This window comes from Culex quinquefasciatus, chromosome 3 (genome assembly GCF_015732765.1).
Source record: "Culex quinquefasciatus strain JHB chromosome 3, VPISU_Cqui_1.0_pri_paternal, whole genome shotgun sequence".
Classification (NCBI taxonomy): Eukaryota; Metazoa; Arthropoda; class Insecta; order Diptera; family Culicidae; genus Culex; species Culex quinquefasciatus.
In genome coordinates, this window is record NC_051863.1 from 22345654 (window position 1) to 22361339 (window position 15686).

At 35.4% G+C, this 15686-nt stretch overlaps 1 protein-coding gene across 1 annotated transcript; it reads left to right on the plus strand.

The window, feature by feature from the left end:
* Positions 1 to 10178: 10178 nt before the first annotated feature.
* LOC119768900 (tetra-peptide repeat homeobox protein 1-like) lies at positions 10179 to 14698 on the plus strand. The gene is made up of 3 exons (XM_038260685.1): positions 10179 to 10199; positions 10260 to 10807; positions 14299 to 14698. Exons 1-3 carry the CDS (start codon positions 10179 to 10181, stop codon positions 14696 to 14698), a joined length of 969 nt encoding a protein of 322 aa, XP_038116613.1.
* The last annotated feature ends 988 nt before the right edge of the window (positions 14699 to 15686 follow it).

A 15686-nucleotide genomic window follows, 5' to 3' on the forward strand; every position in this document is an offset into this window, starting at 1 on the left:
GATTGACACGTGTTTGTGGTGGGGTTGTAAACGTGTACACAAAGCACATTTTCTTCGCAAAGCTTTGAAAACATCACTGGAATGAGGGGGAGGGGGAGGGGGGGGGGGGCGGGTTTGCATGGTTAAATTTCCCAGCACACTTTGACCTGACCCTCTCAGCTAGCTCAAGCGGTTCGATGAAGATATTTTTCCTCGGATGGTGGTGGTCGGTCAGGTTGGCCATGAAAGTAGATACCGGGTTTGGGGTGGTGAACTCACACATCAAAGGGAGCAATGCATGTAAACTGAAAGGAAAGGAAAAGATGTTTTGCGTTTTAAATATCCTTAGGAAAAAATACTTTTTCTGGGCAAGGTCATGTAACCTTGATCGACACATTAAACGCTGAGTTTAAGTGTTTAGGGTTACACTAGTTTAAAACATATGATATTTTTATCTTTATCATTTTTGACTCTCTTCAGAATAACTATAAGCATTCAAATTTTCTGCTGAAAAAATATGGGTCTTTATTGCAAGTTTCTGCTCAAACCTAGGAATCCGAAGGCTTGAATGGGGAGGGCACCCAAACTGCTTTCTACTCCAAGGAAACTTCCACCCCAGGGATCGAACTGACGACCTTTGGATTGAGAGTATAACCGCCGCCAGCGATGCCACCGGAACAGGCTTGGTTTTGGGTGTTGTTTGTCTTTACAGCAGTGAGACGACTCCCACGCCTGGAATGAAATAACCATGGACTAATACTTAACGGCCTAACAACAATCAAGGTCGGGACCGACATTTTTCATCTCCATCCGATTGAAGGTTGGAGCAGATAGGAATCGAACCCACTTATGTTATTAATTTAATAAAATTTTCCAAAAAAGCAAATCTTTATTTGTTGAAACTAACGTCATGATTCGAATTCCCGGACACTTCGAAACCCGGACACCTCATCATGTTTTATCAATTATTTGGATATTAGTTAGCATATTTTTTGTCAATACTGTGTTATTTGATGTATTCTAAAATCAACTTTCATTTCAAATAAGTTTGGACGCTGTAGCCAATGCTAAAACAATTAAATTAAATAAAAACATGAGTGTACCAAAACTGTGAAACATTTCGCTGAAATATTTCAAAGGCGTTCGGAGCACCGCGAAAGCAAAGCAAAGTTTTCCATAAATTCTAGCAAATTTGTATGTAAAATATCGATTGTTTTGATGTTAACAGCTTATTTGAGATCTAAAGCATACCGTTCCCTTAAATTTCAGTCCAAATTTGTGCGATTCATAAGCAAAATCGAGTATCTGGAATTCGAATAAAAAGTGTCCGGATTTCGAATTAGCTTTTATCAGGATTCGAAGCATAATAAGTCATTTTAGTTTTGAAATTCTGATGTGAAATGGTTAGAAAAAACATATTATGCATGCATTCTCTCAAAATTTACTATTTGTACTACATCCTGGTGATATTTCTACATTTCCAACTTATAACATGAATTTTTGCCAGCTATAACAAAAATGACGTAATGCTCATTGCTCAAACTTTCTATAAAAAGGAACAACATGTAATTCCATAGACCACCAGGATGTGGATTTACAGCTTCTAAAATGCCGTTTAAATCAAATGTTTTGCAAAAATAGTGAAAAATTAAATGAAAATATGACCGATTCCTTGACCTGCCAAGTAGAGAACAATTTCAACTTACAATCTTGCTTTTAAAGATCAATTTGACTTACAACAAATGAAAATTTGGTGACATTTGGTTCACCCCCGCGTTTAAAAATATGTTTAAAAGTAATGAACACATTTCTTTTAATCTTTTGAATCATTAAATTTGAGGCCGATTACATACAGATTTACTTTTATATATTTATCAAAAGTTTTCAAAATATCTATGAATTGAATTGAAAACTATTTGTTTTTATAGTCATAATTTAAAAATATAATAAGTGTAAGTAGTGAACCAAATTGATTGTAAAGGCCAAGGTTGTTAATCGATAACATTATCGTCGATATCAATATCGTCTGACGATAACGATAATGGTTATCGTTATCGTCAGGACAATTCTATCGGCGATAATCTTATCGCCGATAATGGACGATAACTCATTTTTAAATTCTTTCATAAATCGAATGATTCAACCATTCACTGAGACTATAATTTTTGAAAATGTAGTAAGTTCCAAGTATAAATATGTACTCAAAATTGTTCACATAATACCGTATTTTTATTCGAGAATACTCAATATGGGTTTTGTACGAATCAAAATTATGTATATTTTTTCACTTTTTTAAAGTATTACTGTAAAATACTAAAATTTTCACAAAATTCCATAACACAGTCCAACAAGATTTTGTCTCTGAGACGAGTATAAGTGTTCCTAGTAGAATTTTGCCTGCTGAATCCGAATCTGGGTCCAGAATTGCTCCAAATGGTCCCAATTTTGAGATACACCCGTTTGAAATGTTAGTAGGCCAAAATTAGCTACTTTGTCGACTATTTTACAAAAGAACTATTGAATAAACAACTGAACCAATACATGTATCTTATAGTTCACGTTTTCCCCTTTCTGAAACACCCCTAGTTTTTAAAATTTGATTGTTTCTACGCATATTTATAGCCATTTTAAAATTATATTTTCAGTTGGTTCTCATTCAAGTTTTTCCAACTTGCATGCAAGTCAAATTATGCTGGGATGTCAATAATAAAAATCAAAAATGCTTTGCAGAACGTTAAATAAGTTTGTCTCGGTGATCTAATTGTTCATATTTCATGTAATTTTGTCTGCTGAATCCATTCCTATCATTAGATTTTTTCAAAAAGGTCAGCTTTTTGAGTAAAAATTGAATTTTCGATGATTTTTTCAAAATAAAATCTATTTTATGCTAAAGTATGACTTAGAGATAACTAAATGTCGATGTCTCGTCAGTCTAATTGATCATTTTTAATGTATTTTTGTCTGCTGAATCCATTCCCATCATTGGATTTTTTCAAACAGGTCAGCTTTTTGAGTAAAAATTGAATTATCGATGATTTTTCCAAAATAAAATTTATTTAATGCTAAAGTATGACTTAGAGATAACTAAATGTCGAGGTCTCGTCAGTCTAACTGATCATTTTTTATGTATTTTTGTCTGCTGAATCCATTCCCATCATTAGATTTTTTCAAAAAGGTCAAGTTTTTGAGTAAAAATCGATTTTTTTCAAAATAAAATCTATTTTATGAGCAGTTCTCTTCGAAATCGGCCGATATCGACCATTTTTATTTGTTGTATTTTTTTATTTGGCTCAAACTTTGTAGGGCCTACCCTATGACCAAAGAAGCTATTTTGTGCCATTGGTTCACCCATACAAGTCTCCATACAATTTTGGCAGCTGTCCATACAAAAATGGTACGTAAAAATTTAAACAGCTGGAACTTTTGAGTGAATTTTCTTATCAATTTGGCGTCTTCGGCAAAGTTGTAGGTATTTTTAAGGACTATTAAGAAAAAAATAGGTACACGGAAAAATTGCCGAATTTTTTATTAACTTTTTTTCACAAAAACTCAAATTCCCAAAATACGTATTTTTTGATTTTCGAGATTTTTTATATGTTTTAGAGGACAAAAACCCCATTTTTTGAGCCATAGATAAATATGGTCAAAAAATCTGCCGCCAAGTTATGAATTTTTGAAAAAAATGTGATTTTGGAAAAAATCGAAATTTCATACAACACGAAATTCGACCTAATCATTTTATGTTAAATTTGATTTGCAATCGAAAAGTACTTTACAGATTTTTTGATAAAGGACTCCGTATTCAAGATATAGTCACCCAAAGTTTGATTTAAGCGAAATATTTGCAGGTTTTTTGATTTTTAAAAATATTGACTATGAGTGACTTTTTCTAAAAATATCAATTTTTAAAAGATTCTGATCTTTGATTTTCTATGAAATTGTCAAAGAGACATAGAACAGCGGTTTAAACAAAAGAGAGAAAAATTGAGTGAATACAAAGAGACGAGTTGTTCCTTTTAATTCCGCTATATATTTTTAATATCTTGACAGATACGTATTTCGTCTACTACTTGCAGACTTCATCAGTGTTCTGTTCTCGACTCGAGAACAGAACACTGATGAAGTCTGCAAGTAGTAGACGAAATACGTATCTGTCAAGATATTAAAAATATATAGCGGAATTAAAAGGAACAACTCGTCTCTTTGTATTCACAGTAATGCATTCTGCTAAAACGCTCAACCAAACCACAACGAAAAATTGAGGTTGTCTAAATCTTACCCAAAAACCCCATAATTTTATAATGTCGATATTTATCTCAGCAACTTATGTTCCAATTTTCAAAGTTAAAACATAAAACATTCGTAAAAAAATCCGATCTTTTCAAAAACAAAATTTTCAAAAAAAAATCAAGAATAACATTTTTAAAGGGCGCAATATTGAATGTTTGGGTGGCTATAACTTGAAAACGGAGCCGTTTATCAAAATTTTTACTTTTCGATTGCAAATTAAATTTAACATAAAAAATTAAGTCAAATTTTGTTTTGTATGAAATTTCATTTTTTTTCCAAAAATAACTGCCTTTTCAAAAATTCATAACAAGGCGGCAGATTTTTTGACCATACTTCTCTATGGCTCAAAAAATTGGGTTTTTTGTCCTCTAAAATTTTTCAACATTTGGGAATTTGAGTAATTGTAAAAAAATTTTAATAAAGAATTCGGCAATTTTTTTTCCGTGTACCTTTTTTTCTCAATAGTCCTCAACAATACCTACAACTTTGCCGAAGACGCCAAATTGATCAGAAAATTCACTCAAAAGTTCCAGCTGTTTAAATTTTTACGTACCATTTTTGTATGGGCAGCTGCCAAAATTGTATGGAGACTTGTATGGATAAACCAATCACACAAAATAGTTTATTTGGTTATAGGGAAGGCTCCCACAAAGTTTGAACCAAATCAAAAAATATAACAAAAAAAATGGTCGATATCGGCCGATTTCAAAGAGAATTGCTCATAAAATAGATTTTATTTTGAAAAAATCATGAAAAATTTAATGTTTACTCAAAAACCTGACTTTTTTGAAAAAATCTTATGCTGGGAATGGATTCAGCAGACAAAAATACATAAAAAATGATCAATTAGACTGACGAGACATCGACATTTAGTCATCTCTGAGTTATACTTTAGCATAAAATAGATTTTATTTTGAAAAAATCATCGATAATTCAATTTTTACTCAAAAACTTGACCTTTTCGAAAAAATCTAATGATGGGAATGGATTCAGCAGACAAAAATACATAAAAATGATCAATTAGGCTGACGAGACATCCACGAGTCATACTTTAGCATTAAATAAATTTTATTTTGAAAAAATCATGGAAAATTCAATTTTTACTCAAAAACCTGACCTTTTTGAAAAAATCTAATGATGGGAATGGATTCAGCAGACAAAAATACATTAAAAGTGATCAATAAGACTGACGAGACATCGACATTTAGTCATCTCTGAGTCATACTTTAGCATAAAATAGATTTTATTTTGAAAAAATCATCGAAAATTCAATTTTTACTCAAAAAGCTGACCTTTTTGAAAAAATCTAATGATAGGAATGGATTCAGCAGACAAAATTACATGAATTATGATCAATTAGATTACCGAGACATACTTATTTAACGTTCTGCAAAGCATTTTTGATTTTTATTATTGACATCCCAGCATAATTTGACTTGCATGCAAGTTGGAAAAACTTGAATGAGAACCAACTGAAAATATAATTTTAAAATGGCTATAAATATGCGTAGAAACAATCAAATTTTAAAAACCAGGGGTGTTTCAGAAAGGGGAAAACGTGAACTATAAGATACATTTATTGGTTTAGTTGTTTATTCAATAGTTCTTTTGTAAAATAGTCGACAAAGTAGCTAATTTTGACCTAAACTAACATTTCAAACGGGTGTATCTCAAAATTGGGACCATTTGGAGCAATTCTGGACCCGGATTCGGATTCAGCAGGCAACATTCTACTAGGAACACTTATACTCGTCTCAGAGACAAGAAACATTTGATTTTTTGTTGAACTGTGTAATTTGCGAAAATACTTAAATTTTCATAATTTGCCATATGGGTATCAAATGAAGCAAAATTTGGTATGCTTTCTTGAGAGTCTTTTTATTGGAAAATAATTACATTTTCACAAAATACCGTACTTTTTCGAATATTCAAAAAAAAAATCTAAATTTGCAAAATACAAAAAAAAATGCAATATGTTGGTTGGTTTGCAAACGAAACGAAGTTTTGTATGTTTTTTTCACTTTATGAAAGTATTTTTGTAAAACACTAAAATTTCCACAAAAAAAAACGTATTTTTTTCAAAAATACTCAAACTTTCATAATTTGCAACATGGATATCACACAAACTGAAATTTCGTTTGCTTTTTTTAAGAGTTTTTGTTTTGGGAAATACCAAAAAATTTCACAAAATATCGTATTTTTTCATTAATACTCAAATTTTCTAAATTTGCAAAAAAAAACCAAAGTATTTTTGTAAAATACTAAATTTTTTATAATTTCCAATATGGATATCAATCACACGAATTGAAATTTTGTATGCTTTCTCAATTAATTTATCAGAGTTTCATTTATGGAAAATTATATTTTTTTTTTGAAAATACTAAAATTTTCAAAAAAAAAGCATTATCGGTTTCAAGCGTAGCGAATATTCAAATTGCATATGCCTCATACAAAATTTTGCGTCGTTTGATTCCCATATTGCAAATTAAAAAAATTGAGTGCTTATTTTATTCTGAAACTTTCAAGATTCTAGAGTGACAATTTCACATGATATGGTTCAAATACGTCGATTTAGAAAGATTTTAAAAATAAGTTATCCTGCATTATCGGCGATAAGATATAACGCAACGAGACGACAAGCAAATGATTTCAACAGTGGACCATATTCTACGGAATCGCATTTTTTTTGTATTTTTAAATCTGGCTGAAACTTACCACTTCGGTATGCCCAAAGAAGCCATTTTGCATAATTAGTTTGTCCATATAATTTTCCATACAAATTTAGCAGCTCTCCATACAAAAAATGATATATGAAAATTTAAAAAAAATCATTATCTTCGACAAAATTTTAGGTATGGATAAGGACTACACTGAAAAAAATATACACGGTAAAAAATGGTGATTTTAATTTCACTTTTTGACATTAAAATTTGGTTTGCAAAATAGTAGTTTATGCAACAAGTTTCAAAAAGAAGATTTTTTCAGCACGAGTTGTACATTTATCCAACGAGGTTTACCAAGTTGGATAAATACGATGAGTGCTGAAAAAATCAAGTTTTGCAACGAGTTACTTACAACATTTTTTGCAATTCTGAAAAACGCTTCTTTAATGGAATTTTATGTCAAACATTCATGTGTTTAGTAAATTCATCGTTCGAAACAAAAAAATATTGAAAAATGTTACTTTTCGATACAAGTGTTGAAAAGTTCAACTTTTCAGCACCCATTTTAGTGCTGTAAAGTAGAACTTTTCAGCACTATTATTGAAAGGTTTTAATTTTCCATTCTGTTATTTTTGATAGGGAAAAGTAGGCCGTTTCGTTTCTCCAGAAGGACAGGAAAAGTTGACGGTTTCACAGTGGAATTGCAAAAAATACTTTTTTTTATTATCTGATATGTTTTAGGGAACATAAAATGACAACTTTTCAGAAATTTCCATTTTGAAAAATGAAAAACTGCGACTATTTTCAGTTACATAATTATACAATATTTATTTCGTTTTTTTTTTGTGCGATTTTTGTTTTATAGTGTTATATTTGTCCTGCTTAATTTTAATGTATCCAATCATAACCGTTTGCCTTTTATGTTTTTCGTATACATATTTCCAGCTGCTTTTTCAATTTTTGGCTAGTTTTTTATTACAATTTCTCACTTACTGATTTCTTCTAATTTGCTTTTTTTAATTTCAAGAAAGCACTAAAAAATGGCGCATAGAATGCATTGTATGATTTCACATTCGAAGGAATGCTTTATATATTCTATATTTTTTCAATGAACAAAAAAAACTCGATCAATTAGCGTCAACTAGCAAGTAAAAAAAACTGCGTGCCTCAATAACAGAGCAACACCTCTTTCACCTCAAAGTAGAAAAAACTAGCTAGTCTCAACAATTCTATGATTTTCACGCACTCATTTTTCCGCATATTATGACATTTGCTTGGGTGGTGACGTCGTACACGTGCAATAATGTTTAATTTCTCCCGTCGTCGCCGTAACAACTCTCTCAGCTCCCGATATGTCAACTGGATCGCCGCCGCAGAATCAATCAGGTAATGTTTGAAGGAAAAAAAGGGCAGCTTGACTAGGCAACCATATGCTGTACCACCAAAGCAACCACGTTGGTGCAACATGTGCTAAGAGCATCGTCTCGCGAGTATCGTTTGAAAAGGTCGAACATAAGCATTGGTAGAAAAAAGCCGGTATCAACGTAAATGCGTAAAGAAAAATTTAAATTTGAACAAATAAAAGTTCGTGTTTATAATTTGGCACAACATTAAAAAAAAAACATTTATTAATCCTTTACGATTATCACGCATGACAACGCATTGCGAACCAAGACCATGTCGACGTCGTCGTGCTATCTTGTCGCACCCGCCATTTTGACGTTCCGAGAAAAACGCGTTTTAATGTTTGACCTTGAATATTCAAAAACGAGAGCACGCAATGTAAACAATAACAATCACGTTTTGTTTGGCTCACCATTCTGTGCATTGTCCCAAAGTTTGGTTGAAGTTGGTTTTTGGAGTCCCGAGTTATAATTACAAATGTTTACGGTAGTCTAGCTTGTACGTGCGACAAACGCATCCTGACTTTCCTGGCCTGAAATCCCTTTGGCCTTTTGTCGCACTTACATCAATTTTCAGGGAGTGACAAGATAGCACGACAAGATTGAAACTACTTTCATATGTAAAGTGACAAAAATGCACGGAGTTTTTTCGGTTTTTGTTGAATATCTCAGGATTAAAATCGAATTTTGGGGATCTGTGAAGGTCAAAAGGTAAGGCATTGTGAGCTGCACAAAATGGCGTTCTTAACTCAATTTGGCCCAAAATGCACGTACGACAAGTTAGCACGATGGCGACGAATGTTACAGAGTTGAAAAAAAAGCTCTCGTGATGTATACTCAGTTCCACACATAAACAGCACAGGTCAACCTCAATTTGATCATCATTTTTTAATAAAGCACAATTTAAAAGTGCCTAAGGCACTAGGTTTTCAGGGTTAAGTTATAGAGGACTTCTGTAATAATTACTCTTTTAACCGTTCTGAAAACACCAGATCGATCTTTAGATACAGATATTTTCATATATCTTCTGTATAAACTTATGAAATGGATGGACACAATTTCAATCAAATAAAAAATACATGAAAGAGAGAGAGAGAGAGTATTGCTGTAACAGTAAATTGTGTAATACTTTTTAATAATCACTTTTTATATGTCTTTTTACTCTACTGAGTTTAATTTGATATTGCTGTGCAGTTCAGCGTTTGCGAACACGCACTGGTAGCTTGCATTTGACATGTGTCACAAATACTGTTTTTTTTTTTGCACCACGTGCTATCGACCGCTCAATCAACAAACCTATACAATAGATACGGTTAGGACTCTTTAAAATTTAAAGAGTCATTGAACCATCAGATAAGCACATTCTAAGTTTGGCTAAACAACCCAGTTTCTCTATGACTGCACGCAAGTCATCGTCGCCGGCCCAAGTTTCTACACTTGGTGAAAGAATTACGAAACTAATCGCAGTTGGCACGTGAGACCCTATTTTTGTGATTTCTGCGCCAGCGCCATCTAGATCACTAGCAAGTTTTCCGCTTTTCCAAGCGTTTGAAACTTTGTCAATCACTGCTGGCCGGGGCAGCAGCATGCCATGCCGGCCGGTAAGGCCTGCGCTAGCAAAAAATGGCAAAAATGTTTATGGCCAGGCTCCGTCCCGGAGCGGGCCACAGCCCTTTTTCGGTTCTGGCCGCTGCCGCTGATGCTGCTGGAGTTGTGGTGTTACATGATGGAGCTCTTTCTCCGGTGGCTTCCACTCTGGTGATCCCCTTTTATTTTAGATTGGTATAAAAGTAGGTGAACATTGGTCAATTGGTCACCAAAGTGTGTCGAGCCGTGTTCAAACATGAAGCTTCTACTGCTAGCCGTGAGTGTTATCTTGGAGTGTTGTGCTAGAAATCTGTTCTAAAGTTCTGTTTTCTTAAAGGTCCTTGGTGTGAGCTTTGCCGTGCTGACGGTGCAAGCTGAAACTTCCCACCCTCCGTCGAAAACATCCCACAAACGTGCGGTCCTAGGAGGCATTGGAGGATACGGAGGAGGCTATGGATTAGGATCGTACGGACTGGGCGTAGGCGGCTATGGATTGGGATTGGGTGGCGTAGGTGGCTACGGACTGGGCTTAGGTGGCGTTGCCGCAGGTATCGGTTCGGCGATTGCTGCTCCGGCCATTGCCGGTCCTGCTTACGCTCCAGCATTTGCGGCGCCGGCCATTGCCGCCCCAGCCCTGGCAGCTCCGTCCATCTCGATTGCCCCCGCCATCACCCGGAACATTCACACTCAATCGACGATAACCCAGCCCGTCCCGGTCCCGGTGCCAACGCCGGTAGCCGTTCCCGTAACCCGCCACGTGGCCGTCCCCGTTCAGGTTCCGGTTCCGGTGCACATTCCGCGGCCCTACCCCGTGCACGTGCACGTGCCCGTTGATCGGCCCGTGCCGGTTCCGGTGCCGCAGCCGTACCCCGTGACCGTCACCCGGTGAGTACCTAAGTCCAGACTCTTGTTTTTAACATCCCTAAATTAGTCAAATTTGAGTGATTTTTTGCCTGTTTCATCACCAAATGCATTATTCTCTCAATAATTCATCACCGCCACATTGGCCGCCATATTGGCAGCCATCTTGGATTACATATTCCCAGATGACTTTAGGGCGTTTTTGATGACATTCCAAAGGCTTCGGATGTTCGTAAACGACAGCATTTTTAAATTTCAAATTAAGCAATGGATGCTCACACTTCAGTTTACCAATTATTACCGAAACAAAGACTGAATTCATGATATGTACTTTCAATTTTATATTTTTTTGTTGGTCAAAACTTGATGGGGGCTTTCCCATTGCACACAAAGTGAAGTCCCGGGCAGACGGTTATAGCAAAATTCATGCCATTTCAATAACAAATACTATTAAAATAACAGAAAGTGTTGTGGATTCTTCTTGAAAAATCAATTTTTGCATAAGGGTTTCATAACAGTTTATGTTATCATAACAAAATTTGTTTTTGGTCTTATATTGGTTGAAAGCCAAAACAACTTTGGAATAACATTTTTTGTTATGGAAGAATTCCTCCAATTGTTATTGGGGTGATCGGATTAGTTGTTTAAATATCAACAAAGAATACCAAAGATTTGTTCGAAGAATAACTAAAAATATTATAAGTCTGTTATTACAATAACAATCCCATAACAAAAAAACTCATAACGAGGAATAACAAATGTTATAGATAACATAAAATAATATTGGCCTAGTATTTTCAAACATCAAAGAATGTTATTCCCCTGTTATTTCCGTCTGCTCGGGGTGGTCCTCAATCTAAGGTTTAGAGCTCTGATTCCTTCATGACATATGATCAGGGTCATCTTTTGGTACAGTGGACAGAAGGGTGGTCCAGAATGTTATTCTTGCGGGGTCTTCAGAAATGTTGTAGGGACTGCAATTCTCAGCATTTTAGCTGAAAGGTGCAAAGCTCTATATCCAAGTATTTAGATCCATTTTTATAACTTGAGTAAGGGTGATTTGGCTTTAACAATTCAGGCTGTCGTTGTACCGAGTTGGTATCTTCTAGACAAAATTTCTTTTCCTTAATGATGAAAGTTGCTCTTTTTAAACGAAAGTTATAACAAAAAACGCCATTTTGAAATGTTACTATCTCAAAAAGGCTAAGTTCGACCTCACTGTTAGAAGCATCTGACAGTACACATTTTCTAAAACTTATTTTATCTTAATTTGAAATGATTTTCTCAAAGAACTTCATTTTGAATCAGAAAACGGAATGCATTTTTGGATTCTTTGGGCAATTTTACACTAGGAGAAGGTTTAATAAGTTTGTAAATAATAAATAATATGTGTTTTTCAGTTGAAAAACTTCATGAAAAATGTGAAAACTTGTGATTCGTGCTTCGAATTCAGTATAAAATGCATTAGAAATCGAAAATATTATAAACAAAACTAGTTTTAACCAATTTTAGACAAAATTTCAACTTTTTGACAAATTTACCTATAATTTATATGTATTTTTTTTTAAAAAAGGTTGTAAATTTAGGTAACTAAATATAAACATTGTTTATATTTTCTTAAAACTATATCAGCTACTTTAGTGATGGTACATTTTACGTACAAATAAAGTTTGAACATCTTAAGTATGATTTCAACAAGAAAAACTATGACTATCAAAGTCACCTCGGAATTTAAACTAAGTAACTATTTTTCTAAAAACCATTGAAAAAACTTTTTTTTTCAAAATAGTGCATGGACTTTGTATGGCCTACCCCAGTCTTGAGAAAAAAATCCTTACCTGTTGTTATTCCAAAAACAAATTGAAATCTTATCAAAGCCACCCCGGTTTACGGTATTTCAGATAAAATTGTAAGGAACATATGCCAAAATTAAATCAGTAACCTATTCTGGCTTGGGCTCAACATTTTAGCGGATTTTCCCTCAGCCGAATTTTCGTTCGCATTTTTTTGTACAATTTGTATGGAATTTGGCAATGGCAATATTAGTTTTCTTTAATTGCAATGTTTTCCTGAATTCACGGATTGGTTTCAAAAGGATATAAGGATCGATTTTCAGGTTTGTGTCTATTACAAATTGTAATACAAATTTATGTTAAAATTTCTTTAAAGAGAATTTTCCCTATAATATAGTAGATTATGCAACAAGTTGCAAAAAGAAACAGCTCTCCCAGTTTCTCACAAACCTTTGAACTTTTTGCATGAGTTCAAATTTTGGCTGGTAACAATACTTGATCAAAAGAGTTCTTTAAGTCATGTGTGCAACCTGTTGAATTTAAATTGTGTTTTTCAGTGAAACGTTTGTTTTCACGTTTGAATGTTACTTTCCGTCAAAATAAGTTTCAAACACCAAAACAGTAATACTTTTCGATACAGATGCTGAAAAGTTGAACTCAAATGGTCAGTTATTCAAAAGTATGCAAGAAGGTCGTTTCATCACTATAGAATGTTTTCTGTCATTCTCGAATTGCAAATTAAGAACAGTAGGTTGAAATGAGCTTCTAGCTTGAGAATATCTGAATCGATAAATAAGTTCACGTGAATATACTTAGAGTTATATTATACGTAAAAGCCAACTTCAGTTTAGCAGAATATTGAAGGAAGATGAAGATTTGATTCAGCAAATTTCAGTAAGTTCCTTGATTCAACTAAATAATTGCTTAAGAAACAGTACATTTCCTATACGGCTAAGTGTACGAATTTTTCTCGGTAAGAGTTGGTAAATATTTCACTTTATTAACTTTCTTCACAAAGGATAAGGGGCATTTAAAAAATATAAATAAAAGTGTCCTCGTCGTCCCAAATGAAAATCGCGCAAAGCTCGTACTACCTTTGTGTTCCGTTTTGACGGCCATTATGTTGAACATTATGTTTTTCCAACCTCCAGCATCATCGTTCCCAAAGCATGTTTTAGCCATTTACTTGAAAAGTTGACCCCAAACAAATCAATAATAACCAAGTGCTATCATAAACCACGCGCTTTCACTTATTTGACCTTTCAACCTATTTTGGTCACTACTGAGCAAAACACGAAAAAGAGTTGAAAATAAAGGCCAGCCGCCACCAGCACAGCGCCCGTGATGTCAAGAGATTAAAAATGACAGCCATTCAAGTGTAATTAATGATTTCACTTGTGCGACTAAACTACTTTAGTCTCAACTTTAATGTGTATCCTCAGTTTATGTCGAGGGAGGTTAGCTTCTGAATTTGCCCCTTAAATGATAATGTTGAAGTGCATTTTCTACCGAATCCATGTAGCTACATTGCACCAATACTTCAACCCTAACCGTCGATTTAGCAAACAACCTTCAGAGATCGCTAGCAGTTATGCATGTTCTTTCAGCACACTGATTTCGGCATTCCCTGCATGTGCCAGGGGAAAGTGTGCCCTTCCGTTTTACAACGTTCCCACGCAGATAGAGTACAACTAACTCGCATAAATTTGACCTACTTTACAGACACGTTCCCGTGGCCGTCCCCCATCCGGTGCCCGTTCCGCAGCCCGTGCCAGTGCCCCAGCCCGTGCCGGTTCCGCAGCCCTACCCGGTGCCACAACCCATAGCGGTCCCAGTGCCAGCTCCAGCCCCGGCACCGATTGCCATCGCCGCTCCGACCATTGCCGCGGCACCGGTGTACGGGCCCTCGCTCGGTCCCATCGTCGGCGGAGGTGGCCTCATCGGGGGTGGACTCATTTCCGGGGGCGTTTTGTCACCCGGTTATGGCGGGTACGGACTGGGATCATACCTCGGGGCAGGTTCGATCTATGGTGGTGGACCCATCATCAGCGGGGGAGGTCCCATCATCCACGGCCATCACGGTGGGCACATTGGGCTCACCATCAAGAAGCACTTTGGTTAAGTCGTCCGCTGAGGCTCAGTTAGCGTTACGGATAGAGTAGTACACAAACATATGTTACCAAATAGTCACTTAATCATTAGACTCTAATTACAAGACTTGTTTTGTCACGAGAGAGAAAAGGAGATTTCCCCGTTCGGCAAAACCAGGCAGATTGGTAACGAGACCAATCGTGGAGAGCGCCAAGTGATAACCAATGCACACTCTAAATTGAATGTGATCGAAAAAACCGTAAAAGAAAGTCAGCCAAACCACGTGATAGCGCATTAAATTTTAGAGTGTAACGCGTGCCCATCAGTCACAATGAGAGTGTAACGGAGCTGGAGTGAAGTTAACGCAGCACAAAACGGCGGAAATTGCGAATGAAATAAAGCAAAGTGTCACCAAGAGTGACAAGATTGAAAATAAGTTACAAAAAAAAACCTCACGAGCGAGTCTGTTCTTTTCTTCCCTTTCAACTCCATAGCTTTCAGTCTGGGTTGGGCTGTCTGTCCGTTGCTTGGCCAGTTAAGAAGTTGTGCAATTTCCGCGCGCCGCGGACGCCAAAGAACGCAACTCCGGCTAGACGCGATTTTATCAAAGAGGGGGGAAGGTGGGGCTAAAAGTTTTGTTTTTATATTTTAATTAATAGATTACAACTTTTTATGAAAAAATAATTAAAACAAATCGAAAACGACAATTTCTATTTCTTCCGACAAGTGAGCCAACTCTCCCCTATAAGTTCAACGGTCGCAGCAATGTAGGGGAAAACACTGTCCATCGCCGGCAAACGGACGTTAATTGAGAATATTCCGGTGCGTTCGGTTCTGCAAAAAACAATTACGAACAACGATAAAAGTTCTTTTAATTGTGCACTCTAATGCGATTATATCTTAAAAAGAGGAGTATATTTCAACAGTTTCTTTTTATCATTTTATCACTGACTTCAGATTGTTCGAATTCGATTATCTGAAGTTCGATTATCCGATGGTTTGTTTGATACTTCGGAAAG

Bases quoted from the DNA above. Each gene is read 5' to 3' on its own strand.
- LOC119768900 (XM_038260685.1), top strand. From the start codon at position 10,179: ATGAAGCTTCTACTGCTAGCC. The intron at 10,200-10,259 runs GTGAGTGTTATC...GTTTTCTTAAAG, and splicing joins TGAAGCTTCTACTGCTAGCC to GTCCTTGGTGTGAGCTTTGC. The intron at 10,808-14,298 runs GTGAGTACCTAA...CCTACTTTACAG, and splicing joins TACCCCGTGACCGTCACCCG to ACACGTTCCCGTGGCCGTCC.